This window comes from Ambystoma mexicanum, chromosome 2q (assembly GCF_040938575.1).
Source record: "Ambystoma mexicanum isolate Mex_15411 chromosome 2q, UKY_AmexF1_1, whole genome shotgun sequence".
Classification (NCBI taxonomy): Eukaryota; Metazoa; Chordata; class Amphibia; order Caudata; family Ambystomatidae; genus Ambystoma; species Ambystoma mexicanum.
Window position 1 is genome coordinate 229,955,423 of NC_090924.1, and position 26,141 is coordinate 229,981,563.

At 45.8% G+C, this 26,141-nt stretch overlaps 1 protein-coding gene across 4 annotated transcripts in view; it reads right to left on the bottom strand.

Moving 5' to 3' along the window:
- The window catches only part of NSMCE1 (NSE1 homolog, SMC5-SMC6 complex component), a 395,968-nt gene that overhangs the window by 340,467 nt on the left and 29,360 nt on the right, over nucleotides 1-26,141 (bottom strand). For all 4 annotated transcript variants that reach the window (XM_069647182.1, XM_069647181.1, XM_069647183.1 and 1 more), the window contains one exon: nucleotides 22,005-22,124. In XM_069647182.1, coding sequence (XP_069503283.1) covers nucleotides 22,005-22,124 — 120 coding nt within the window. The remainder of the gene's footprint in view (nucleotides 1-22,004; nucleotides 22,125-26,141) is intronic.

Consider the following 26,141-nt stretch of genomic DNA (forward strand, 5'->3'; position numbering starts at 1 on the left):
AAGCATGATAACACTCATCAATTGTTGAAAATCAATTATCCTGTAGGTTACTGTTCCTATTTGCATGAGGTGTCTTTTACTCTGAACTAAACTGCACTGAGAATGGGCCTGTGAAGCTGGCTGACAAGCAGCATAGCAGACGTTGGTGGAAGACGAGAGTTGGTGTGCTGCTTCATACTGGGACCTACTGTGCTCTCTCCCTACCTGTTGCCTCACACATGCGTGGTGCAGTTTGTTGCAGTGCCTATGTTCCAGAAACCGTGCATTCTAGGGTTGAGGACCGGTCTTTCTATGACCACATTGATGTTTTGCAGATTTCAGGCAACCATCTTATGTGTGAAGGTGCTGATCCCGGGGAAAGGGGTGGGGTGTCCAAATGTTATGTAGCCAGTCATGTCTGCAGGGTCCAAACAGGTAAACTATGCAAGATGTTGTGTAGATTGGTGACACGGCGTGGAATTGTATAAGGAACAACACTTTGCCACAAACCCAGCCACCCACAAATGTTCACTTTTATAAATATGGAAAAGGAAAATTGTGCGCGCCTAGTTTGGGCTGGGTGGAAATTTCCCCTGAATTAAATGTCGCCCAATTAAAACATCATACATGCCACTATCAACAAAGATGAGCAACTGAGGTTCAGACCGCAGAGCATGCAGCAGTACTTACTGACAAGCCATCACTAATGCCAAGCTGGGGCAGTGTTGCAGTTAGTTGAAGCAGTGTCAAAGGATCCTATGTGTGCCTTTTCTTCCCACAGCCACCAATGCCCTTTTCACCACACTAACCTCCCTAGCCCTCATTTGCCCACCATCCCACTACTGCTTTGGTCCCAACTCCCTCAGCAATCCATCTTGGACCCACCGCACCCAATGCCTCAACCCTCTCCTCTTTGGTGCACACTGCACACCTCCCTGCATGATCCACCTCATTAGTCACTGTGTGGATCTGCTCCACACCCGAGCGGATGGTTGCATGGACTCCCTACTGGTCTATGCACCAAGCTAAAGTTGTCCCTGTGCCGTGCCGCCCATCCAGTGGTCCCAGCACCCACAGTAGTGGCTGCAACACCTCCCAAGCAACATGCTGGTCCTTCAAATGCAAATAAAAAAAAATATATAATATGACCCATTGATCCCATCCACCCACCTTTATTGCATTGGAGATTAACATTAGGTTAGTTCTACCCCAATAACTCTGGTTCTTTATTCCTCCAAGCTCTTCTACAAATGCTCGATTAATTTGTCAGTCATTGGACGTCAAGTTTGTTATTACCATTTTTTTCCAATGTTTTTTTCAAAGGTCCACAGTACTCCTTCATGGTTTGGGTGATGGGTTTAAAAGTAGGAGCTGAAATGTCAAATTCTTGACCTCAATATTGTAATATTTCTTTATTCCATGAACCCTATTAACTTTCAAACCATCCTTTATGGTTCTGTAAAACTGCATAAGTTATGCTTAACTAAACACAGGGAACTCCCCGTCATGTTATGTAATGTATAAAACAAAAAACTGCACAGCTTTGTTGCAGCATATCTTTTGGTAGGATAAGCAGGCTAAATGAACAGCAGAGCCAAATGTACCACGTACAATGGCCCAGGGTGGGGATCCAGGTGGTGGTGCATTACATTCAAAGGATAGCAATAGTTACACTTGTAACACCACCCCACCAGCAGAAGGACTCCTATCAAGAGTTTCGTTTTACAGAAAAGTTAGCAAAAGGTTGGTTTTGCAAGAAATAAGATGGTCTTCACCTTTTTTTTTTTTTAAAAGTATGCTTGAAAAGAAAAACAAGGTGTATTGGCAACTGGTCATAACTCTTCAGAATACATTTAGTACACAAAGGTGATGTGGCATTAGTGATCACGCACGCGCCTTCTTGTTTTTTCCTTCTTTTACAACACTATATTGTTTTGGTGTAGTTTGTTAATGTAGAGAAAGTGAATGCCATAAGAGTACCCCATTGTGAAGGTTGTGTAGCAGGACTATATTGGCCTTTTCAAGACATAAAATAATATTTTAACAAGGAACTAAGCAAAACTGTCTGTATTATTGATTCGTAGGTTTTATCCAAAATTAATCAAAACAAATCTCCCCCCTGCAAGAAAGAGGGGGGGGGGGGTAATGAGGAATCAGTTCATTCACCCATCAGCCAACACCAATGGGTATATGGAACAACTCCCATTGGTATTCAATCTACAGCCCATTGCTTAGTGATGTAGACGTCACTGAAATAACTTCAGTGACCGAGGACAGCCTTCCAGGGATGACTGCCACTCCTGCGCTTCGCCATCATTTTTCCATCTAGGATCACTCCCCACTCAAAGCCTTCTGGTCATCCACCCAACTTCATGGTTGTGCATCCCATTGCCCCTTCTTACTACATGGTGCTTCACACCTGCCGTGTTACCATTTACCATACACAAACATCCACCTGATCTACTGTTCCCTCCAAATCAACAATGCCTTGTTTGAGAACTCAGACCTCCTTATAGCAGCCGTAGTAAACCAACCCTACAACATCTTCCTTGTAGACTTCAATCTGCAGGATCCCAAACCACCAAGAAAATGAAGGAAGACTTATTTGATCACAGAAGCCCCCCCCCCCAAAAAAAAAAAAAAAATAAAAGAAAGAAATCACTCGGCTCATCAGTGGCCCACCCACAATATTTACAGCCTGGCATTCTCCGGACCCCCAGGTGTTACCTGCCTCCCACCTTTGCAACTACAACAAACAGATCAGTTAACCGTCTGACTACAGTAAACACAACTGTTCCCATAAAAGCAAGCAGAAACTCAAGACACCTCATCACTCCTACATAAACTTCCACATGGGTAATCTGGGACAAAAATTCCTCCCTAGGACGCCAATTCTGTCCGATAACCCAACCTAAATATTCTGCTCAACAATACTTCCCACTGTAACTCCAGACTAATAAGCTTCTACCCTCCACAAAATAAGTAGGATTCCCAATAACCAATCCAGTTGCCCTATCTATCATATGGATTATGCTAAGAAATACACTCGTATCGGAGCCCCATGGCTACCCGAGGACGATCCAAATGTAGTGGCAGGTCATACTGATCAGGTCGGCTTATGAAGATGCATATTGTTTTGAAATTGGACAAAATATAAATATATCTTTGGAAATATAATATTAAAACAAATACATTTTGGAATTTGACCACACAAATCTTCACTTGGAAATTGCCATCCTATATACTATAGAGAGGCACTTTGTTATTTACCTTTGTTGTTGTGGAGATCCACGACCAGGATCTATTATATATTTAATGTGTATAGAAATGAAGAATTTCTTTTGTTTTACATCACTTTTTAATTGTTTTTCCAAAGATACCATCGATACAACCAAAGCTTCCGAATACTGCAGCGGAAAAAATTTGTTGCAACAATTTAACCCCTCTTTCCAACCTCCCCTTTATACCCCGACCCACATCTACTTAGAGTGCATTTGTTCTCAGTACCACATGGTGCACCAATCCCTCCCACTCCTTGTGTCCCTCCTGTACTCGGGATTCCCGTCAATGACTCCCAAGTCCCCCAGATTCTCTGATATTTGCCCAAGGATCCCCCTGCTCTTAAACATCAACATATCCCAATTTTTTAATGACGTCCATTCCAGAGCGCCACTTCAGTAAGCGTGGTGGAATCCAGACTCATCCACTGCTCGTCCATCACCCATTTCACTACTATGGAGGCAGTGTTTTAGGATGCCTGCAAGGCTCCCCATTCACCCATATCCTTAGCATTATAATTCTCGGTTCCAGAGCAAAACCGGGGTAGCCAGTACCACCTCTCTTTCCCTCACAAACTCCTCACTCTGGCGGTACACCTCAGATCACATGAAAGAAAGTTCCTAAAGCATTGGCACACTTTGGACAACTGCCATTGTTTGCTCTTCCATTTCTTTAAGCCTCTCTCTGGAGTAATACTCTCTGGAGTAATACATTCTATGTAAATATTTGAACTGTATGAGCCTCAATCTCGCAAAGATGGCCACCTCTCTGGGGAACTGCAAGGCCTCCCTCCAATCTTCATGGTCTATTCCTCCAAGGTCCTCTCCATCCAAGTTTTAAGTCATCTAATCAAGCGGAAGGCCAATGCCTTTTAGAGGGTGGAGACCGGTTTCATAGCAATCTCTCAGTCAACACATGCTTCTTCAATGGCAAAGCTTGCAGTATCTGGTCAGTCGCCCCCTCCATGGCAGATCCTAGGGCATGCCAAAATTGCAGGCATTTAAATGCATTCTCTAAGCTCCAAACATCTTTAAGCTCTTGGAACGATCACATGCCTGATGTTTTTACTACATTCCCCACCAATACTATACATTTATTTTAACATTCTCGTGCCCAATTTAGGTGATGGATCCCTTTAATTAACCCATTTTCCCAAAATGTCTGATTCCAGTGTTAGCTGCTTTTCCCACTTCAGGTACTTGTGGGCTTGGGACCACAACTTTCCTACCACCAATGTGATGGTGAAAAGCTCTTTTTTTTCCGAACATAAGTTTCTCCCACCAGTTCCTCCCCATCAATTAAACTGATCCTTACTGTGCCTCCAATCGTTTACTACCCAAGCTGCGAGGCCCAGTGATATAATTTTTGTTTCGGTAGCCCCATCACACCTTTCCCCTGGGAGATGTATAAGGATTCCAGTCTTGCACATTGGGCGTCTCGTTCTGCCATAGAAATTCACTCAAAATTGGGTCTACTTTATCAAAGAGGCTTGCCATTTTCGTCTTTGGTGAGTGTTGTACGAAATACAAAAATTGTGGGAGCCTCAGAGCATCACCATTTTTCACAGGGCCTCCATCCCCAATAGCGGCAGTGACCGCTAGTGCCAGCTTCAAGCCATCTAATCGCAGGAACTTTGTTTAGGTCGAACAAGGCATCATCCTTGTGGACAAGCACCCCTAGATAGGTGAATCCTGCTGCAACAGTTTCCATTGGAAGAATGGGTCTCATCCCCTCGTCCCTCCATGTGATCAGGTAGTGAGCAGACTTCTCCATTTGATTTTAAGTCTGACATAGCTGCCAAACTCTTCTCGATTCCCTGGGCAATGGATATACTAGAACACTGTCAGATATAAAATAGGATATCATCGGCATAAATGGATTTTAAAATGTGTTTAATTTATTGTGATATATCAGATATTAACGGCTTTGAATCAATCTACACATACAATATTCTTGAAAAAAAATATATGCAATAGAAGAGTTATAAAGAAAAAGTAAAAAAGGAAAGGTTTACATCAAATCCACCAATTTCATCACAAGATTATTTAAAGGAGACCAGGCTCAAGGAAGCCAACCTTAAGGCCACAATAGTGAGACGTCTTTCATGATCGGCAATTAGTCTGTCCCAAAAGTTCTTTGTTGAAGGCCAATCAAGATTGTCCACAAAACTGACCAAATACTTTTCTTGAATTGTACTTGTCCCCCTGCATGATATTAACATGGCATAAAGTCTGAGTAGGAGTATCCTCACACACTATGAACAGCAGAGCTTATGTCCCACTTCTCATAAATTGAACAGATCTCCCCCGTTTTAACCAAATGGAGTCATATTCTCAAATTCTATTCTAGCCCTGAGAGTGGGAAAGCAAGTCAAATAATTAGCCAGGAAACCCCTCAGCTTATCAACAATTGACAGAGAGCCATGCACCTTTAATCCCTGCATTAGGGAAATAGTTGTGACCCAATCGATTCTTAGCATGGTCTGCCTGACTCCCACTGGGTTTTCCACCAGCTCTAGTACTGCACGGTCACAGTGTTCCAAAAGAGAGACAACGTGACCCTGCAGTGTCATCACCACCCCATTTGTGCCTCTATTTAACTCAACTAAGACCTCTTCATAAAGGGATCCCTTGGGAGGCTTCATTATTGACATATTTTGTGTCAAGGTCTTCCAATCCATAGCCGACTTCAAGGCCTGGAGCCCCAGCTCATAGCGTAGACTTGCCATCGGACAGCTCATTGGCAAATGCAGAACCCACTTCCAAATGTTGCCCTCAAAGCTGCCCCACTTCACAGTATGTATAAATGACCATACAGCAATGATGGAATTTACCTTTTCTTTATTATACCCAATCAATGGACATACTTATAATTTACAGAAGGAGCTGTAAATCTTCATTTGAGCAACAATGGGTATGATTTTATGACATCTCCAATTCCAGGGCACAGGGACTTCGACTAGATCTAACTTCCACCCCAGGTAAGCCGCTTCATTGACCACCAGAATAAACAGATTTTGAAGAGCCCATTTGAAACCATTTTTCTTGGATCTCTTAAAAATAATAAGTTCGATTTGATGGGATTTACCTGCAAGTCATATATCTCTGCATTATGGGCAAAGGCAGAAAACAAGCGTTGTAACCCTAGCAGTGAGTGGTCCAACAGGACTATGTTGTTCGCATAGGCTACCAAATATAAAGGCTTATTGACAATTTTTAGGCTCACCATTGATTTGGCAGCCAGCACCCTATCCAAGTAGTCTGCCAAATACAGATTAAAGAGGCAAGGGGAAAGGTTGCACCACTGGCTCACTCCTCTTTCCGTTAGGACGTCCCTTGACAGATCTCCTTGAGCATTCAAACTAACTCTAAGGGAGGAACCGTCTTAGAGGTCCACAATTATGTACAGGAGACTTTTCAGGATCCCTCAAGATAGGAGCTTGGCCTAAAACCGTTCACTTGATTGTATCGAACACTTTAGATCAATATAGCCAAGCTCCATACAGTATGCAGCCATTTTTCACCACAGTTGACTGAGAGGCAATTGACATTACTAGGCCGTTAAGTGACATGGATAGACCATTTTGAAATCCTGAGTCTACTTTTTGTTTTGTTTAAAGCAGTTTTTATAGATTTTACAACAAGTGTGGCAAAGTTACATGTTAAATTCACAGTAGCGGTCACAGATCTAGACCAAACACTTGTCAGACACCCCTCGCTGTACCCTCCTCCTTCCCCAACACATCTTAGGTGGCATAAGAATAACGTAAGTCATGGAAGATGTTTACAGTTCTACAGTAGTGTTTCTTAAAGATCGACTAGTATCGTTTGCAGCAATGTGCGCTACGTTGATAAGTGAGTAATTCTGAAGACAACAATGATTAGTGTTAGTCGGTTAAAGAGAGTCCCAATGTGCAGAATAGTGTTCTTTGAAGGGTAGACAAAATCAAGCCCATTTGTGTGGGTGATTCAAGTAGGGTGGCTGTGAGGCTTTCCATTTCGTAGATGTCTAACCATTCTCTTTTCGAGGGTAGGATGGAACTTTTCCATTTAATCGTTGAGCAGATTCTCGCCGCAAGCAGCACATTTCAGGGCATGTGTGTGAGCGCTGTATATAAATCCTCTTCATTCGATTCAACCACCCCAAACAATACTAACAACAGCATGAGTGTTCTAGTAATACCATCTATTGCGTGGATCCACCCTAGGACCTCCTCCAGCAGTAGTGGGAGGTCCTTGGGAACATTTTAGACAGCCACAGGGAGGTGTAGTGCCACCTTGTAAAAAGGCGTACATGGTACATTTCATACTGCACCGATATCGACGAGATCCATACGGCCCTGTGTATGGCTTTCCACACTTCTGGCTGATCTGCGAGCTCCAGGTCCGTGTCCCACTTCGGGCGTGTAAGGTGACCTCTATTGATCGGCGCTTTGTACAATTGAGATATGAAGCCTCTGGTGGTTTGGGGCACACTGAGGGTCTGTTCGAATGAGGTCAGAGGGCGCTGGAGGGCAAGACCCCAGCGAGGATCTTAAGGATCTCACTAGGCCAGCTTCGTACCATGGTTGAAAACGAAGAACCCCGCTCAGGTGGTTACGTATGGGGGAGAGGAAATACAGCCGAGGGGCGGGGGGTGGCCACGTTGCGACTCCCTTCATGAGGCGAGCGGGGCGCCACAATGACCACAACACGGATAAAACAGTGTTCTCTTATCCTTTCGGACATGGTAGAGAGAGGGACCCATAACAATTCTCCCAGTGTGACTGGTGCAAAGAGGGTGTTCTCCAGAGACACCCATTGCTTTTCGGGTTCTCCCACAGATGGTCTGAGAGGACCCTAAATTGGGAAGCCCTAGAATATTCTGCCAGATCCGGGTAACCCATGCCTCCCATCTCCTTTGGCAGGATAAGAGTTGTGTACGGGATCCTGGGATTCGCATTTGCCCAGAGGAATGCTAAACGTGTACGCTTGACCTCCATGAGGAAGGCGTCAGGGACAATCACTGGGACAGATTGGAAAAGGAATAGGAATCTGGGTAAAGTGTTCATTTTTATGGAAGTGAACTGTGCTGCCCCAGGAGAAGGGTAAGTTGGCCCATCTGTTAAGATCATCTTTAATAGTTTAATAGTGTTCCGTAGGGGGGTATAATTTGCCTCAAAGAGGTTTGCTAGAGGGACTGTGATCTATAACCCCCCCCCAGTACTTAATGGCATACTTTTGCAATTTGAAGCCCCATTCTGTCACCAAACGGGGGGGGGGGTTAAGGGTGGGGGAATTTCAGAGTTTGATTTAAGAGGAACTGCTATTGTTTTTTGCAAATTCACCCGGAACCCTGATAGCGCTCCGTATTTCTTCAAATCTTCAGAGGACGGGGACCGAGTGCGACAGTTGTGCGAGATATAACAGAATGTTGTCCACAAACATTGCCAGCTTGTATTCTTTTCCGCCCCATGACATCCTATGAATTAGAGGATTGGCTCGGACCACCTGAGCAAAGGGCTCCACCACCAGGGCATATAACAAAGGGGAGAGTGGGCAGCCTTGCCTTGTGACACGAGTCAGTGCGAAGGGACTCGAGATCATGCCATTAACTGAGACCTGAGCCAAGCGGCAGCCAGAATGCTGGAATAGATTTTCGCGTCCATGCTAATGAGGGAGATCGAGTGACATGTTGAGCATTCTGAGGCGTCCTTCCCTTCTTTGGGGATCACTATTATTATTGACTCAGTAAATGACAGAGGCACATCAGGTCACCATAATCGAATTGAAAAGTTTGGTGAGAAAAGGGGTGAAAGTATTACTATTTATTTTATACAAGGCTGGCGTGTAACCATCCTGCCCCAGCACTGAGCCCGCCTTTAAGTTAGAAATGTCTCCCTGTACCTCGATGGTGGTAATCGGGCTATTTAGCATTTCCAACTGTTCTCATTCTATCGGGGGACGTGGAAGGTTTGCTAGGTAGCTCTCAATTTCTGGGCCTGAGCTTTCCCCCTCTGCAGAGTACTATGTAGTGTAAAATTCAGAAAAACGTTTTGCAATTTCGTAAGGGTCAGTAAGCTCTGCGCCTTGTTCGTTGTAAATTGTATGTACCGTTCTATCCACTCTGTTCACTTAGGCGGCTGGCCAGCATTTTGTGAGCCTTATTGCCTTTTTCAAAGATTTTTTGTTTAAGATATTTTAGTTATGTTAGTGCTTTGCCATTCCAGATATCCATCAGTTCTTCTCTGAGCCCTTTGATCTGATTTAGAATGGTGTCTGCATTTTCCAGATGTTTGCAGAGGTCTTGTTCTTGTCGGGGGATCTCACGCTCGAGTTCTTCTTACCTCCTTAGTCTAATTTTCTTCCTGTGCGTCCCTTCAGCTTTCAAGATTCCTCTTATTGTGGCTTTCCCAGCCTCCCAGACCGTGTTCAGAGAAATCTCACCTGTCATTTATCTTAAAGTAGTCTTGTATGGAGTCTGAGAGAGTGCCCCTGAACACCAGGTCCCTGCATAGGTAGTCGTTGCAGATCCACCTCCGTTCTATGACGTGGGAGGGTCTCAGATCTAAGTCTAATGTGCAAAGCTCATGGTCAGACCAGGTGACGATTTCTATGGCTGCGCCTAGCACAGCCCACTCACGAGTGTGCCCTCCCGCCATCCTCCCAGGAAAATCGAATACCGATTGGAAGTAGTGCGATCGGCTTTGGTTAGGGGTGTAGGAAGAACAAAAGGGTGATTGTGCGTGACTTTAGTTTTGCCTTCAGGGCAACATATCTGCCTTGGGGATCCTTATGTACTTGCTCTATTTGAAGGCCCAGGGATCTTCTATACAGAATGCCAACTCCTCCCTTTTTCCAGGGTCCAGAGGCCCATACCAGGTCACCGATTTCCCTGCTGATGATCTTGCGTTCGCCTCCCTAGGCATATTTAGTTTCTTGTATAAATAGCACATCCAGTCTCGAGAGTCTGAATTGACGTGCTAACATTGAGTGCTTTTGTGGCGAGTTGAGACCCTTTACATTGAGGGACCCAAAAACGATACTATCACGTGTTGCCATATCGGTATAGCGCTGCATGTCGCTACGTGGAAAAATGTTGTACGACTGGTTTGAATGCTTTTAGTTGTAAGGATGCGAGGTTGTAAATCTGAGGTTTCCTTGCTCCTAGATGAGTGAATCCCTTGCCCACCCCCCCTTCCCCTCCCAATAGAAATAAACGGAGTCTGCATTTTCCCGAAAAAAAGGGACGCCCTAGAAAAAGGCGGCCCACTCTGGTGGGGCCCCTCTTCAGGCATATTATCTCATCTTTGAACACTTAAGTAAACTAAACGGCGAGAACAGCATGCGGCGAAGAAGTTGACAATTTAACAATCTTTTCCATTTTCGCATTTCCCTGCAGCCTTTACCTGTAAAATGCGAGTGGGCTGTCCCCGATGGAGTGCTAACATCTCAGAGTCCCTATGCCGGGGGTGTGGGGGCAGTTGGTACTAAAAGCATTGTAAAGCCCCTCCAAACCCATTTGAGGTGATGCATTGGTAAAGACAAAAGAAGGGGGTAGATAATACACTCAGACTGCTTCAGGGCGTATTAAGGTGCTTGCATTTCCATTTTGCTGGAGCACGGCCTCTTCAGAGACTTAGGTGTGATGTCTTGTAAGGGACCAATGGGGTCTCCGGTGGACGTATATATCTGGGCCCGTCGCTGTTGCTTGAAGATGGTCCAGAGCCCCTTCGGCCTCTAACTCTCCCCTACATATTCAAAAGACAAAGAAAGGATGACCCCAATGGTATTGGGTGCCCCGTTCTTGTAGCCAGGCGGTAAGGGAACGACACCCTCTTCTTTTGCTTAGCGTTGCTGCAGAGAGGTCTTGGGAGAGTTTCACAGTAGACCCCTCAAATACTATTGGTTCCTTTTCCCTTGCTCTTTGCAAAATTTCTTGCTGCTGCCTATAGTAGTGGCCTTTTAGGAGGACCGATTGCATAACTCTTGGTGGTCCACCTGCTCTGTGAATTCTGTCAAATTCCAGCTCTGGGGGATGCGAGTTATCAAACAAAGATTATCTTATGGTTTTGACTACTTTCAAGCACCGATGGGGTTTCCCCCCCATAATGCGAATGATCGATCTCCTTTCCCGATTTTCGAGGTCATCTAAATTTGAGCTCCATATCACGTTCTTTTTGCGCCAGATCCTGGAACCTTGCTTCGTACTGCATTGCACTGTCGTTATGTCCCCAGATTGCTGATTGGTTTCTACTGCTTCTATCCCGTCTTCCACTTTGGCCATTCTTGTCTGCCAGTCTGAGACTGTCTCCGTGAGGCTAGTTTTGATCAACCGGATCTCGCCTAGCAAGACGTTACCTGATTTGGTTGAGCTGTTCAGGTTGTTCCCGGGGTTCTCAGGAGCTCTGAACCTCTTCCAGGTCCATGTTGGTTTGTGCTCGACTAAATGTTCCAAGTTTAGCAATAGTGCGCAGGCCCAGCTTTTCCACTGCGTGGCGTGAGATCACAGCAAATGGGATGTCAGGTTGTTCGTTGGAACTGACTGCGTATTGGAGGGAGGCGGATATGGGCAACCCTAGAGGAAATTCTTTGTTCACCCTCTTCCTTGAGGTTGTGTTTTATCAGAATGGGACAGCGTAGCTTGATTTTATGTTGCTAGTTCTCTGTAGCGGGATGGCTCCCATTGTTACAGTAATCTCACCTCCTTTGCGAACGTAGGGGAACCTCTCACTATTTTTGTTATGTTGCTTCTGGGACCCAGTTATTCCTCCGCCCGGTGCAGAGGGTGGCACCTTGGCTTCTGTGCGCTACCAAGCGTTTGGAGAAGTGAGCGATCGGCGTAATCCCTAGAAGGCTTTTCTTATACGGTGAAATGTAGTATGGCTTTGGTCACTTAAGTAGGGATGCTAAGGTTGTGCCGGGTAGAAGGCTACTGCCCTTGTTTTGCTCCTCCTGACTATGTGGCGGGCACGGGCCCACAGGTGTCCCCCTACTTACTGCTCCGGGGGCCTTGCAAGTCTGGTTCAAAGGGGGGTGAAGCGAAGCGCTGTTCCAAGAGGCGCCTAGGAGTTTGTGCTGTTATGGTCCTCAAGGCAGGGTCAGTGTGGGTGCCAAGGACTTGTGGGGAGGACTTTGTTGGGTTGTAGGCCTAGTAAAGGTCAAGAGAGTTTGTTGAATGGCATAGAGTGAAAAAAGTTATATCGATTCCCCAGGTTTTGCCCCTTTAAGCTGTCCAACAGAGGGGAGAAACAGTCACTTTCAGGAGCTACTTATCTTAGTAATGGGTGTGGGGATACTGACGTTTAGCCCTGCTGTAGGCTTTGTAGATTACCGAGGAGAGCAGGGATCCGTAGAAAGTGAGAAGGCACAGCGCTGTTTAGGCGATTTCCCTTCCGCCAGTGCGGTTGTGTGCCCTGGGGGAGCATCTGTTGTTCAGCGGGTGGGATCTCTCTTTTCCAGTGTGAGCTGTGTGGCTGGCAGATCACAAGGCGCCTATGGCCTGCCAAGGCTCACTTATGTACGGTGCTGCACAGGCAGCGCGCTCACCCCTGGTGCCTTGCTGTCCACCTGGAGTGCTTGGTGCAATTTTGCAGGTGCCACTAACGCTCTAGGGAACAATGATTGGGTGGGACCTAGCTACCGCGGCAGCTGGTGCGAGCCACGATCCTTCGTGGGGGGAAATCCACTTGCAGCTTCGCCTGCCGTGCCCGCTGTGCACCCCTGGGGGACCGAAGCGCATGCTGAATAGGAGCACCAGTGGAAGTGGAGGATCAATCGGGGAGGTGGAGCAGCCTTCAGCGCTTTTCAAGCGTTATTTTTCCCAGGCCCCCCACTCTCCTTACCGGCAGCGCCTCACCACCTTTGTCGACGGGGCACTTCGTAAAGGATGCTTGAGGCGTCTGCTTTACCCAGGACGCCCACTGCTGGGACAGGCGGCTTGCTTTCTCGTTGCCGCAGAGTTCACTCTGTGTCCGCCATCTTGTGTGCTTGTGTCAGGAACGGACATCTAACTCTTCTGGGTCCGTTCTGCCAAAGTCGTTCTGCGGTTTATGTAAGGACCTTCTCTGCTTGATGCCCAATATGTTCATGAGCAGGATCGTGTGCTTACAATGTTAAAAGCTTGTCATTTTAGTTGTTGTTTCGCCGTGTTTTCCAGCCTGGAGAGGGAGATGCCAGTTTAGGCTGCCATCGCGTCTGCGCCCCCTGGTGGTCTCCATCCTGTTTCTACTTTTGGCAAAACGTCATCTCTTTTTTATCGATTCCTCCAAGTGTCTAATGACAACTGTGGTTGAAAATGTATCAATCCACATCTAGGAGGGCAATCGGGCGATAATTGGCCGGATCTACCGATCGATATAGATAGCTACAATGATCGCTGCTATTCACATTGGTGGATTGTTGATTATTTTAAAAAAAAATGTAAAATGTACCATAAGAATCCGAGCCTATAGGTCAGTGTTGGATTTTAAAATGGAGTTAGTGAGACCATTTGGTCCTGGAGCTCTAGAAGAAGAGGATTTTCCAGATCTCCCAACATGTCCTGATCTAAAGTCAGTTTCCATCTTGTGCTCATTACATATTTCCCCTCCGATGATTCAGATCGCTTATATAGGTCTGTGAAATAAGTACACCAAAGATCGCCTGAAATCACATTGCTTTGGGAATCAACTTGAAAACGGGTCGCATTATTAATTAAATCCCAAAATGTATGCAAGTTTTGGCACATTCAAACTTGGTATGGCGTCGAGGCCATTTCTGCAGGGAAAAGCTCATGTTGTTATGACTTGCTACTGTTCTCCGTGGAGCATGTTTTTAGAGCAGGGAGGCCCTGCGTTCCTTGGGGGGGAGCTCTCGATTGACCCAGCTGGCAACCGACGGCTGTTCCTCAACTGCACAGCTGCAATTCCAGAAGGTTCGAGAATGAACTCCCCTTTTGTGGAGTTCCTAAATATGCGGAAACCTGGAGGGGTCAGGTGAGACTTCAGCCAGAGAAGGACGCTCCGTCTGGCCTTCCTGTGAGCTGCCCCCGGTGTCTTCCAGCCACTTCTGGACTAGATGAGGACTTCGATTACGCTCACAGTGATGTATTTCTTTTGACTTCTTTACTTCTTCTGTGATCTAGGTCCATATTAGTTTTATGAGTTATTTATATGTACTTGTAATCTTTGAATAAATAGCCGTAAAGAGCTGATTATCTTCTAAAGAGTGCGTGGCTGTGAGTTATTATGTCTGTCTATGGGTTGAAGTATTTGCTCTATAATTGCATTGGTGATTTATGGTTGTTCCGTGCACTTTTCAGGGGAGAGCAATACAACGGTTCATGGAGAGATGTCAGCTGCTGTGACGGTTGGCCAGGAGAGATCAAGAGTCCCTCGGTGCTCATATTGTTGTGGTGACGTCAGGAGTTCTTCTGAGGGGGATGGCGATGGCCCGGAACGTCAGGAACATTCTCATTCTTACCAGAGTAAGGCGTTTCAGTGCGGCTCTGTTGCGGATGGAATATGACTGGAAAGTCTTTAGAGTAAAGCACCTTCGTACGTGCCTTCAACATGACCAGGACGTCCTGAACTACGCGTTCCATGTCTCCGAAAGAGCATCGGCACTTGTGTTTGCGGCCGAGGCAGCAGATGCCGTTAAGAATTACATTCGTCTCATGGAGGGAGCACAGTGTTTGGGTAAGGCAGTCAGCCCACCTATAGAGTAAGTTGTCAACGCAAGTATTGAGACAGATATGTACAACTGTCGGTGGACGCTGCGCTGATCTATGGCAGTGATTTGGGTCTGAATATTTACGCTCTGCAAAGGAAGCATTAATATCAACTTCTCTGTGAACGCGTTTATGGCAACAGCTCACATTATTGCTTGTGTCACAGTTTAACCTGTGGGGTTACAAGAAACCTGTATTCATGGTATTATGGTTTTGTCAAGTGTGGTAGTGGGTTTAGTCTATCCAAGTATGGTGTAACCATGGCATCATGTGTAATTGTTCTGGATGTAGCCTGTTGAGTGAGAGTGCCTGGTGTTAGTGCAGGTGTTAGAATTAGGAGCATATACAAGGTATTGTTTTGATGCACATTCGGTTTAGATGTAACCATTTTGAGGTATTGCAGGTTCTTTTTAGAGTTGGCCTTTCACAGGCAACATGGACTTTTAGGTTTGTGTTAAAAGTCATTTCTTGTTCCTTGGGTTGTCCTGATATTTTGTTTGAGTGGCTGGTATGAGATGCATGATCAGGGTGATGGTATTCATATTATGTTTACCATTATTGTTGGAGGCATTCCAGCTTTTAGAGTTGCCCGGGTAATGGCAACATGGACTTTTAGGAGAGGTGGCATACAATGGACAAAATGTACAATGTGTCAATGTAATTTTCAATGCAATGTTTAGAATAACCATTTTGAGGCTTTGATGGTGTGAGGTAGTGTTTGTGTGTTTATAGATGTGTAACGCAAGATTTCTGCTAGGGCGACTGCAGCGCTGACTAGCAGCTTTACATTCTGTTTAAGGGTTAATTGTGTTTGGTGTTGTGGAGTATGTTTTCAAAAGTGCTTTAGTGTTTGCGTGGTTGCTATAGAAACACTGCAGGGATAGGAAGTTGTTTTAACTTAGTGTATGACCAAGGAGTGGTCAAGGAACTCTGTGGAGTTGGAGGTGTCTTATGTGTGGCGAGTTGTGGCTCGATTGAGCCCGGAGGTAACTAGCAGGGGACTAGTACCTGAAGCTTGGTTAGCTTTGATGTTATTGCGATTGTGACTGGGGGGGGTGGGGGAGGAGAGAGGGGAGTCCGGAGGTATCTAGTGAGACTTTTACCTGAAGCTGTGTGAGCTTTTATGTTGTGTCTGAGGCTTTAAAAGCTTTGATGTTGTGTTATTCTGTGGAGTCCAGAGACCTAGTGGGAGATTAGTGCTTTAAGCTGTGTGAAGCTTTGATGTTGTTCTTGGTGACCTTCTGGAGTTGTTAAAGTCCAGGGATTCCGCTTGAAATTCTGAAGAAGCAGGCGACATTGCATCTTGTGTTTACTCTTCTTGAACTTTTAGGTGGTTTCTGGGATTGTTCTCGATTTCCATTTCGATCAATTTCAGTAGCCTGGCAACGTTTCATCTCCTGCTGTGTTCACTTTGGGGTGCTTTGAATTCTTTAGAAGGGCGGAAGTGTCTGGCCAACATTTGTAGCTGGGGCTAGTTGTGGTTGTGTTAGTGACAGCTTGTTGCCTTTATTTTTTGGTGTGATTGGGTGAGTGATTGGTGACCCAATGTGTCTTTGTTTGCGTGCATTCCTGAGTGAGTTGATTGTGTGGTTCCTTGTTGACCCGGGTAGATTGTTGGGTTGTTAGTTAAGTGTCCTGTGTTGTTACGATAGTACCTGGTTTTTTCCCGGCTTTGGGAGTTAGTGCTCAGAAGTGGCAGTCCGAGGTTATGCAACAGGAGCAGGTGTTGGGGTTGCTTCCCCTAGGTGAGCTTGAGGTGTATTTGTTTGTTGTAGGAAAGGAGGTGTTAGGCTTGTACATGTGCTGTGCCAGGATTGATGTCACCATCAGAATGTAGGCTGCGAGTGTGGAGTGTGAGGTTAGAATGTTTGGAGTTGAATTGGTGCTAACACAGGCAGTTACAATATGTGAGCCTGGGTGGTGGGAGCCAGTGGGCTTAATGTCCCGTGTTCCTCTTGATCTCTCAATTACCTGATGACATCTGATCCTTTAACTATGAAGCTAATAAAGTAACCACTAAGAGTACCTGTCCTGAGTATCCTGAGTGTCCTTGATGAATGAAGCCTATGACCAGCGGCTGGTCATAACAAAAGTCAAACAGCCAGTCCAACTAATGAGATAAAGGGATATTCTCTCTTCCTTTTCCCCCGGCCATCTATATCCCTCCAATGTGCGGTCTCTGTGAATTTGTTCCGCCAGTGGCTCAAGTGACACAGCAAAAAGCATCAGGGACAGAGGACAGCTCTGTATAGTCCCCCTTTCCAACATAAATTTGTTGGATAGGGTAAAGGTGAAGGCACCCCAACTCTGGGTTCATTGTACAGCAGTCTTACCCACTCGAATCCCTCTCCAAAATCCATTCTGCTAATCGTGTGGGAGGGGCATATTCACTGACCAGGTGCACATCTCCTTTCCACCCATTCCAGGTATCGTCACTATCCTGCCACCGGTGTATTGAACCACATTGGTTATCTGGCCGTTCATTATTCTTAACCAAGATTGCTGCACCAGCCGATCCCCTTGATTAGCCTGCATGGGCCACACATTTATATGGCGCTCTCACCGCTAGTGAGTAAGAGTCTCCCAAAAGGTGGGTCTCCTGAAGCATAAGAATATCTGCCTTTCGTCGCTGCATGTACAGGAAGACTGCACTTATTTTAATCTTATCATTTAGTCCACTGACCTTCCAGGATATTCATTGAATTGTTTTTTTCCCCCCTTTCCATAGTGGTAACGATGCCATAAAGATATGTCCCATCCCTGCATATTGGGGTTCCCCCTGCCCTTTGACATGGGTGAGCCCCTTGAGTCTCCCAATGTGAGTATTTTGTATGGTCTTGTAACTATGTGTACACCCCCGCATGTTTGCACTCTCTGCCTCCCTCGTCCCCCAACACCATACTTCACCCAAACTGTAAAGTGTCTGTCGCCCCAAAACAACATTCCAAAAAGAAAAGTCACAATGTTCCCTCACAGCCTCTCGGATGCAGCCCGACCCAGCCCTCTTCAACACATACCGTTATATATTTCAGCAAATGTTATGTGCGTTCCCATCCACTCTTCTTCACCAAGCATTCCAGTTCTCTCCAACCTACTCTGGGCACTGCTTTAGTGCCAACCACATGGTCCTATCCTCCTCGGACTGCAAAGGTTGGTCGGTCTGAGACACAGACACACAGTGTTTCACACAGTCATTCACACGGTCTCACACACAGTCCCCCTCCCCCGTAGGTACATCACTCTGGTCCAGTCCCCTCAACCCCCCATTCTTCTCCACCCCATGGGTGATCGGATGGGCTGCAGAGGGGCATGACCTCTGTCACATTCCGGGTGCCCCCCCCTCCCCGAACACCCCCATTGCTGCATTCCGTTGCGGTCTTGTTAAACCCTTGTTGCCAAGACAGTCCTTGCGTTTCTTTGTCAATGAGCGGGGGCAGCATGGTTCCGTCAATTATGCCATCCGAGTTCACCGTGAACCTGAACTTGTCCGAAGAGCTCTGTACTCTTCCTCAAGTTTTGCTGGCCTTTCTCCTTCCCACTACACTCCACCTCAAACTCGTCCCCATGTGAGTGAGGTGTGTCTTGGGAGACAGTCCTCTCAACGCAGGATCCCTTCGCTTTCCAGTCAGTCCCATACTTCTCCCGGGTCTTGAAAGATCCATGCGCAATGCCCCTGGAACACCTTGAACTTGACTGGGAAACAGTATTCATTTCATAATATTGGCTTGTAATTGCCTTTTGACTTTTGCAAAATATCCTCTTGCACACTGGACCTCGAGGGTGCAAGCTAGAAAAATCGGGACTGCGCGGTCATTGAGGGATATTGTCGGTGGTGGGAGGACGGTGGTCCATTGGGGAAATTCAGGGGGTTGGGGGGCTGGACAGAGGTCTGCCGGGAACCTCTGCATCATCTCAAATCAAGCAAAAGTTTGGCAAGCCTTTGGAGCATACCATTTCCCAGATTCACTTCTCCAGGAATAGATCCATGGAGGGGCCTTTCACCCTCTAAGGAAACCCAAGGAGTCCAAGGTTTGCCTACTGGGATCTGCCCTTTGCCCTCTCCTCTAATGTTCATGTTTTTTCATTAAGGTTTCTCGAGAGGATGGCTCAGGGGCAAGACGCCGCAACGCAACACTGGCTCGATCCCCGGGTCCGCGCTCAGAAACCTCTGGGTATTAAGCACGTTATAAATAACCAATTCTAATTATAAAAGGTCCTGTAGCCGGGTCTGCAAGGCTCAGACTGTGTTCTCCAGCTAGCTGATCTCTCTTCCGCCCCCACCTAACCCTAGCAGATATCGCTCAGAGGTCATGCCTCAGTAGCGGGATATACGGCCCAACAATCTCAATGTTGTCCTCCATGATTGTGCTGGATTCCTGCATTGCCTTTAGGATCCTCATAATGGAAGACTCCCACCATGTTGCTCATTTCAGTCTTCCCTTGGCTGTAGGGGTGTTGCTAGGTCCGGAAAAGGTCCAGGGCTCAGCTAACGTGGGGACTGGCAGGGCTCGGGGCTAGCTGTTTTTTTGGTTGTAGCCCCAGAGCTTCTATCCGGGGCTACAACCAAAAGTCCCAGGACTAGCGTCCCTCCAGCCCCACCCCTAACAACACTTCTGCTTGGATGGATTGATCTTCATCCCTCTTTTAAGTTTCTCCAAGTGCGTTCAACAGTCAATCTGTCGATTTTACTTAGCGTTGACTTACCAGGCTTCTCTATGCCCATGTCTCTTGCCATCGTGGCTATCTGCTGTAGTGTCCTGAAGTGGGAAATCCTTTGACTGGCCCCCGCAGGGGGGTGGGTTCACTGTTCCGGGCTCACTGGGCCGCCCCGCCCCACGGACCCATACTGCTGGCAGAGTCTGTATTTTGACCCAGATCGACAGGAGCATTTTGATGGTCTTCCTTCTGCAAGGTCGCTGGGGGTGTGGAGGCGGTGTGCCTTGAGCGCCTGTTTCCACTTACCTACTGGTGAGGTCAAATTCCAACACCACTGCTGTTCTCATTTGCTCCCTGCCGGGCCTTCCTCACTGGTGGGATTTCCCTGCCCGGCAGCGCTCTGCAGAGCCAGGCGTGACCCTGCTGTGGAATAAAACCGCTGGGTACCCTAGTCGGGTACAGACTGTTTCCCCACTCCGGGCATTCCGCTATAGTATTAGCTCTCTCAAATGGCTGGGCCGTGTAATGTGGCTGTCCACAATTTTCTCTTCACACACTGGACAGCACCTCTCTTCTGTCCATGTCCCCGGCTGGGGCTTCCCTACCTGTCCACTATCCCCGCCAGCGATGCTCCATAGGAGCCTGTTCCTTCTCTGCTGTGCCCCAGTCAGCACCTCGGAGCACTCGTGGACTTGTCTCAATGCTTGCAGGATGCGCGTCCCTTGCCATCTGCGGGTATCTTGCACCTCGATGCTGCTGGGTTCGGACGGTTCTTTACTTTACTTTATAGACTTGTAAAGCACTTCAATGGACCCGGAGGCATAATGGCACGGACTAGACACAAACAGATACTTAAATACAAACAGCCACAACAGAAAGAACCATAAGAAGAAGACTTCAGAAAGCGGAATTTAGGCAAAAAGCTAGGTCTTTAGTTTTTTCTTAAATGGCTCGAGTTGTGGTTCAAGCCTTAAATCCAACGGAAGGTTGTTCCAGGCGGTGGGAACCACTGCTCCAAAGGCTCCCTTTTCTGCCTTTTTTGTCCCCCCTGGTTCTCTGGGGGGAGTGGGGGGGAGGGGACCGCTCTTGCTCCTCCCACGGGTTCTAAATTTGATCATCGCTATTCAAATTTTAAAACCGATATACTTCACAGGATGCACTGGAGCTACTCAGCTAAGCAACCATCTTGTGTGCCGCTTTCGAGAACCCCCAATTTAGAACATTTTTACTGTGCAGGATAAATTGTACTTAGACAAATGAATTTAAAAAAAAATGAATGATCCTTCGCTTATTAAAAGGTCAAAATCAGACTAAAGAATCAAAAGATGACAATGCATTACATTTGTCCATTGATGAGGATTTTCCAGGAGAGGGTTGATGCCATCCATGATGGCTTGAACGAGTCTTCGATCTTGTTGATGTGTTTTTGTGCTATGGGTGTGGTGTAGTGTTGTGCTTTGGCTATGGGTGATGACAGTCCTACAGGCGGAGTGGAGGGATTTCAGCATTCAGCATTCTTCCTGCCATCATGTTCATCTACATACCTATTAATTCTTGTGGACGATTCCCTTGCGGTCAGTGAAGTTTTGTGCATACCATGCTGTGGTGAGCAAACAAACACTGAACTTTGTACATTTTGGGCATTCATATTGTACCATATCACCTGCACACATGGAAAGACCACAGAACAAGGGCTCAAAGAAGACATCCCAATATAAACAATGATGCAAATGAAAACCTTTTCAGACTTGTAACATAAAGGTAGTGTGCGCAGTTCGCTCAATCATTTAGACAAGAATTTGAAAAAGGGTAAACCCAAAGCCAAAATATAGCCGCTCGCATAATAAAAAACAACATTTTTATTAAAGGGAGACAGAAGTGACTTGCCAAACATATCAGGCAAGCAAGAAAATTGGTGTGACAGTGGAAAAGTCATATTTTTGCAAAAATTAATATATAAATTCTTGCTATTCATCAGTCAAAAGCCCTACTAGTATCCCCCCCCCTCCGAGCATGTTCTTACTTTACCAGTCCACACTCAAATACAAGAGATTTTGTGAGCCGCTCTCAGTGAGTAAACATTTCTTAGATCTCAGTCTCTTTGTGTCCCCAAAGCGGGGTTTTATTAGCAGGATGATGTTGTGTGCACCAGGAAGACGAGTAAGAATGAACTCCTTAATCATAGAGTGGCACAAAACGTTATCCAGATGGCATCGTTCCAGTGTGGGGGGCCAGAAATGTTTGAATTATACAATTCAGTCATTGAACACATGCATATACAATAGTATGTTTATCAAGAGTTCTTTGAGATGCTTAGGGCACAGGTCTTTGGAGAACAGTGGTGGAGAAAAGGGGAACAACCATATTCTAACATTCAACAATTGTCATCATGGAGTACTAACCTTTATGTACTTCGCAGCAGTGTCTATGCAGTGCTCTAGCCTCTGATCCTTCCATGATGCCATGAGACATCAAAATTTGGAGGAATCTGCGGTGGCTGTCAGTCATCTGAACAGCCATTTCTGTGTGTAAAAATGTAAAAAGTTAACGAAAACTAATATTGAAATGAAGACAGAAAAGACAGAAAATCCTTTAAGAATTGAAATGCACACCAAAGGTCACTCAAATTAGAAACCAGTTCTCAGCATTATTGTTAAGACAGCCCCGGATTACGGAGAGGATATGGAGTCAGTCAAAACTAGACTAACAGAAGTAGACAAGAGTGCAAGGCAAAACCCAGCTTCACTTGACATCCGAAATAAAGCAGGGACAGCATACAAGCATCACAATATTGGAGCTCTCAAAATACAAAACAATGGATTAAATATTCGAAACTCATTTCCGAAGTTATTGTGAAACAAAACCTACAGAGAATTGGGAATGGTTAAGAGAATTGGTTACATATATAAGAATAAAACATCTCCATGAGTTATCACAATCTGATGGCTCCACCTAGGACCAACTTTTAAGTTGATAATAAATAAGCCTGACCTCACAATGCAGAGCTTCCCCTTTGAGCTGCAATCTTTTGTTCGGGCTCACAAGCACCCCCATGCCCTCAATTTAAGGTTTATAAACTTGTATAGAAGGGTTTTTCTGGCTTTATTGGAATGGTTGAAAGAAAACCAAATTAGACTATCGGCTTTAAAGCGGTCAATTCAGCCCAAGCTGCTTGCATCTGCCTAGAAATCTTGTGCAAGCATTAGTTTCTCCTGTAGGTCTTCAACTCAGTATTTTCTTGGTAGGCGTTTCACCAAGAGTAACCTTACGCTTTATGCACAAACGCTATGCTAGTTGCCCTATAATCCCCCCCCAATGACTGTCTTAATATTTTCCCTTAGAGTTGGGTTTGAAACGTAATCGTTATACATAAAGTAGTTGTTAGGTTATCTGCCAAGGCCTGTGAAATTACCAGGTCATTACCCAATTAGTTGTTAAGGTCTCCAATGCTCATTAGTCAGACTGAACAAAAGCAACTAGTGCCAGAGTAACAGATTAGGATATAGCCAGATACTGACCTCAGGATAACATGCGATGAGATTACAGCATCCAAATCAAGAAATGTGTGAGTAACATTTAACACATTTTACCTAGGGAAAATGTGTATTGGTGGGATTTGTCTAGAGACTGGTCAAGAAGACTGTTGAAGTGACCTCCAAGTATTAGCTCTGTCACCTGAAATGACACCATGTGGTGAAATGCCTCCCTGAAGAAATCCTCACAGTGATTACTAGGGAAGATTGCAAGATTGGGATAAGGTCTTGCTACCAAGGGTCAATTTCAGGCCAAACAAACCACAGGGGGCTTATGACTCGCACTGTGGTCTTCACCATCACATTTCTAGAAAAAAGATTGTTACTCCACACTGTTTCCTCGGTCAGAGGTGAACCAGTGGTAGAGTTCAGAGGCAACTTTAATCCCATCCACACTTGTTACCAACGAAATCAAGGGGTGGAAATAATGACCACAATGAGAAGAAAACATTCTCCAACTTGACTGTGTGAGAAAAAAGCGAAGTGCTGTAATTTACGTAGGCGCTGTACTATGGGCCGAGTTGATGGTAGCTAAGTGGCAGACAAAAAATCTCGAATTGAATATACAAACACAGCGTGACTACCTAAGATGTCTGGAAGTAGCTTTGGCCATTTTTACTAGAGGCACGGGTACTACGCAAATGACAAGATGTGAATATATTATAATTTCACACGTGTAGAAGAACCAAAGGGTTATAGAAGTTTGGGCTAAAGATAAGTAAGCTAAGGGCATGCAGTGCGGCAGAAGCAAACCAGCAAAACAACACTGATGCAATTTCCTGTTTGTCTGAAGCGAGCTAGCCGAGAACTATAGGATTTTGTGTAACTAATTGGTGACCTTCCAATTTATAGGGAAAAAAGATCATTGTGTTTTCATTATTGGAGAGACACTAGAGGAACAAAAAAGGAAGTGAGCAAGTGACACAGAACACATTGCGGCAGAGAGAAAACGGCTAAATAAAACTGATGCAATTCTCTGTTTTCTACAGTATAGCCAGCGAGACCCATAGGATTTTATCTAACCTATTGGTGACCATATAAACAACACGGAAAAAAAGATCATTGTGCCCTCAGTACTGGAGATACACCAGATGAAGTAAATGAAGAGTGGCAACAGTGAATAGTGGGAGCTACAGGTGGCTCTAGGACCATCTATAATTAAACTATATACGATTGTCTTCACTTAGGAATCGACTTAGAACCTCAACAGAAGTAAAAATAGAAACCTTCTGTCGTATTGGAAGTAGTGTACCATACACATGGCCTTTGGAATAGACTGAAGTCCAATAAGTGGCTCACATGGTGGCCTAATGGAGGACACAATCTAGAAGTTTTCTTCTGGATGCTCTATCTGTTGTTTCCCAAGTAAGTGGTTTCACGTGTTAAATCCGAATAAAAAACGAATAAGTGTTAGAAAAACGATCTAAAGAAATCTTTATGTGTTGCATCCTTGTAGGTTTGTTCCCATTGATTGAGGCAACATCTACAATTGCAGACAGGATTAATCCACTACTTTAGTTTCCCACACCGCCATCACAAGACAGAGGTGGGTACTATGTTGAGTCTATTGTTTAGAGACTCTTTATACTACAATAACGGTGTTCTGATAAATTGAGGATGACATTTTGTTAGATTTTACAATGGGTTTTTTATCCTTTTTTTTTTTTTTTTTTTTTTTTTTTTTTTTTTTTTTTAGGAAGTGTGGTCCACCCTACAATATGCAACGGGACACAATTTTTTCCCGTTTATGTCCTCAAGATGGTCGACGTACATATCGGACCAATTTGAGTCCCAAGATACAACCAAAACACGCGTCAACCTACTGCGCGATTAAGGACAGGCAGTCATTTGAATCCAAGACTGAACTGAGAGAAGGAACAAGTTACTTACCTGTAACTGTTGTTCTCCAGCATGGGTCTGGCATGGATTCACATGCTCATGAATATTCCCCGTCGTCAGGCTGGGAATCCTCAGTAAAGAAAAATCAGTATCAGTTTCGTTTCTGATCTGTCTTTTGTAGTAGTAACCAATCACTGATCTCTGCGTCATACTGACCACAGCCAATGACTGCCATCTCCCTAAGCCCCGCCTCTGGCAGCCATCTTCAGATTTGGTAGCACGTGAAGTGGCAGTATGACCAAGTGAAGAGCCACAGAGGGGTAGGCGGGAGGGTTCGTATGTGAATCCATGCCAGACCCATGCTGGAGAACAACAGTTACAGGTAAGTAACTTGTTCCTTCTCCAGCATGGGGTCTGGCATGGATTCACATGCTCATGAATAAAGAATACATAGCAGTACACACATGCACAACCACGGGAGGTGGCAAAGGCTCAACATTAAGCATTACATCCAAAACTCAACATTAAGCAATTCTTACCTCCTCACCAGGCTCACCTTAGGCGAACAGGTTGCGCAGCACTGCTTGGCCGACCCTGGAATACATAGCAGTACACACATGCACAACCACGGGAGGTGGCAAGGCTCAACATTAAGCATTTCAACAACTCAACATTAAGCATCTCTTACCTCCTCACCAGGCTCACCTTCAGGTGAACAGGTTGCGCAGCACTGCCTGGCCGACTCTGGACTCCTCCCTGGAATCCTGATCGACGCAGTAGAATTTCGTGAAGGTGTGCGTTGACCTCCACGTAGCAGCCCTGCAGATGTCCAGCAAGGGCACACCAGATAGGAACGCTGTGGTAGCTGCGATCGCTCTGGTGGAATGGGCTCTCGGACGGCCAGGCAGCGGTTGATTTGCCAACCGATGACAGTACATGATACAGCCGGAGAGCCATCTGGAAATGGAAGCCTTCGAGAGAGCCTTCCCCTGATTGACAGGTCCAAAGTTCACAAAAAGTTGCAACGTCTTCCGAAAACTCTTTGTGCGCTCCACGTAGAACTTCAGCGCTCTAGCCACATCCAGCGAGTGCAAAGTCCTTTCAGCCGGCGACAAAGGCGAGGGGAAGAGAACAGGCAACACCAAGGGTTCGTTGAGGTGGAAGTCC